The 3120-nt window shown below is 52.4% G+C and overlaps 1 protein-coding gene across 1 annotated transcript; it reads left to right on the forward strand.

Annotated features, from left to right (window-relative positions):
- Positions 1-1172: 1172 nt before the first annotated feature.
- On the forward strand, positions 1173-3120 carry LOC125552152 (phosphate metabolism protein 8-like; the record flags this gene model as incomplete). Its single annotated transcript, XM_048715633.1, is given in 7 exon segments — positions 1173-1357; positions 1585-1673; positions 1848-1913; positions 2010-2145; positions 2257-2344; positions 2430-2702; positions 2816-3120. Coding segments are annotated over 6 exon segments (846 nt in total). The 5' UTR covers positions 1173-1357; positions 1585-1612.

A 3120-nucleotide genomic window follows, 5' to 3' on the forward strand; every position in this document is an offset into this window, starting at 1 on the left:
CAAATGATTTGCGCCAGTGGCAAATCTGTCCAGAACTCGTCCCTCTGCCATCCTGGCTGCTGTACTAATCGCCAGGTCTCGACCTCCTGGTCATGGAACAGTCTAGCGTGATCCCGATCCGTGGTCACCGAGTCCCAACGGAAACGTTTTCCTTCATTCCATTTTTACCGGAACGGTGAATCATAGGGAAAAAATGGGCCAGGTAGATATCTTGTTTGACAAATTTGCATCGCGGAATTCGACAAGTGTGTTTTCAACCGAAAGTCGTGTCGAATGAAGCAAGAGAAGGCGGACCATCTCAAGCAGAAGAGAAGTTGGGGAGAACAAATCAAATACCTTGTTCAAATTGGGGAAGAGAGGCCCAAGTTTGCTGCGCGTACACAGCCACATGAAGCCTCCCTTTTGCATCTCCTCTGATCCAACCATTTCCAGATTTTTGCCACCCATATATATATAATCTTGCCAATCTCCGTATTATCCCGTTGGATATCCCAACAGTGCTATTTACCACCAACCAAACCATGAACGAGTCCTGTGCCTCTTGCCATTGGTCTAATTACTCCAATTTTTCACCTTGTTTTCAGGAAATTTGTGACCGGCATTTCATCGTTTTGAAGCCGTAGTTTTGTCCGGACCGCTATTTGCCTGGTTCTTCCTTTGGATCATTGGGTCACAGCTGTCACGGTGCCCGTTTTCCATGGAACACGTCCGGGGGTCACGTAATTTGCCTCAGGCCACACGTCACGAGCAATGTCACGGTCTCCTCCAATTAACCCGTTGAACAACTCTTCCAAATCATCATATAATTATACAATGGGTCATGTGTATACGCATGGTTATCGTGCGAGGCATTCTCTTCTTCTCCTTCTCTAGAAAAGAAAAATATAGTAACATGCCCCCCTCCTGCAAGAAATAAAAGAGGCCAACACCCTGTCCAGTCCTCTCCGGGCAGAGACGGGTTCTTCACGAGCGACAACGGACGGAGGGGGTAATTCGGGGGCGACGAAACGATGAAAAATGAAAAATGAAAAATGGCTGCCCCCACGGTTTGATAGGGCCCGGCCAATCATGGGGCGACAGCTGGGGTGCACTGCCCTTGGAGGCTATTAACAACCGCGCTCGCCCAATTAACTAGTGCTCATGGGCTGCTAATCCCGACCGGAGGCCCCTATTTAAGCCCGCCCCCTCCCCTCCTCTTCTCCTCCCCCCACTCCCGCTCTCCCTTCTCCATACGCCTCGCCTTTGGAGCGCTCTTGAAGGAAGCCTCGAGACCTCTGCCTTCTGCTCTCCTCGGCTCTGCATCCGCGAGAGCTGTTGCATTGCTGCTGCAGCTCGCGAGCGCCCGGGTCGTTAGTAGGTATGGTCCTGTTCTCTGGCCGCGGATTCATGGCAAATGTGGCTCCGTTCACAGCTCTGATGAACTGCGTGCGTGTCAGTAACAATGGGAGGAAATGATCCGGGGGGTTAATAGATTAAAATCTGGAGTGTGTATATGATAAAATTGATTGATGGAACTAGGAACATGGTTGGGTTTACCCAGGAGAAGTAATCGAACGGCCTGCTGATCTTTGATCCTTTCTGCAGTTCTTTTCACCGCACCGCAGTCCGGATCATGGAGTTCGACGAGCGCTGCCTCAAGGTCCAGGACCCCAAATTTGACTGCCTCCTCTTCGGTAACTACCTCTTCTCTGCGGAATGCCACTCGCCATTTATTCTCTTATTTATTTATATGTGTGTCTTTTGCGCTAATTTTTTTATTTATATCTCCGTGTTTCCTCCTTTTACAACTCTGTTTTGTTTACTGAATGAATGAATGCACAAGTTCTGATCATGTTTCTCTGCTGCAGACCTCGACGACACTCTGTACCCGTTGAGCTCGGGGATCTCATCACACGTCAAGACCAACATTGAAGGTAAGGCCTCCTACCTCTCCTGCTGCTTCTCCTCTCCTCTCGTTTCTCAGTCTCTGAATTTGTTAAACTGAATGCATGTTTTGCCATTCTCTACAGCTTACATGGTTGAGAAGCTGGGTATTGAGGAGAGCAAGATCGAGAACCTCGGCAACCTGCTGTACAAGAACTATGGCACGACGATGGCGGGCCTCAGGGCAATCGGCTACAACTTCGACTACGATGAGTACCACAGGTACGTACACACATGAGCAGACCGAACCATCTTCTCCTACGCGTGTGTGTGCCGATTCTTTGTGGTACTCTGCTCTAACATCTTCCTGTATTTCCTGCTTGCCTCTCGCAGCTTTGTCCATGGAAGACTGCCCTACGACAACATCAAGCCCGACCCCGTCCTCAAGCAGATTCTCAAGAACATGCGCATGCGCAAGCTCGTACGTCCCCTTCCCATGCCGATGAAACTTCATACTCGGAGCAAATGGCTAACTAATGGGCTCCTGACACGTGCGTTTGTTTCAGATTTTCACCAACGGTGACATGATCCATGCCGTGAGGGCACTCAAGAGGCTGGGCCTGGAGGACTGCTTCGAGGGGATCATCTGCTTCGAGACCCTGAACCCGCCGTGCCTGCTGACGCCGTGCGACCAGGCGCCGGAGATCTTCGACATCGCCGGCCACTTCGCCGGGTTAGGCAGCGCCGATGACCTGCCCAGGACCCCCGTCCTGTGCAAGCCCAACGTCGGCGCCATGGAGGCGGCCCTCAGGATCGCCAACGTCAACCCTTACAAGGCGGTAAGTCACCACAGTTTCAGTTATCAGAACATTCGAATATTTACCTGCAGCATTTCAGTTTTGTGTTTGACCGTACGTCAGCTAACGAAGTCGAACTCGCTTGCTTACCGCAGATTTTCTTCGACGACAGCGTGCGCAACATTCAGGCGGGCAAGCGAATCGGCCTCCACACGGTGCTGGTTGGCACGTCGCAGCGGGTGAAGGGCGCGGATCACGCGCTGGAGAGCATCCACAACATCCGGGAGGCGCTGCCGGAGCTGTGGGAGGAGGCCGAGAAGGCGGAGGACGTCCTCTACGCCGACCGCGTGGCGATCGAGACCTCGGTGACCGCGTAGACGCCGCTGGCTCCCGGTGCACCTTCAGTCTGACACCCCAAGCGCAACCCGATCCGACCCGAGCCTGCCGGACAGGTGATCTT

This window comes from Triticum urartu, chromosome 4 (genome assembly GCF_003073215.2).
Source record: "Triticum urartu cultivar G1812 chromosome 4, Tu2.1, whole genome shotgun sequence".
In the NCBI taxonomy this organism is placed as follows: Eukaryota; Viridiplantae; Streptophyta; class Magnoliopsida; order Poales; family Poaceae; genus Triticum; species Triticum urartu.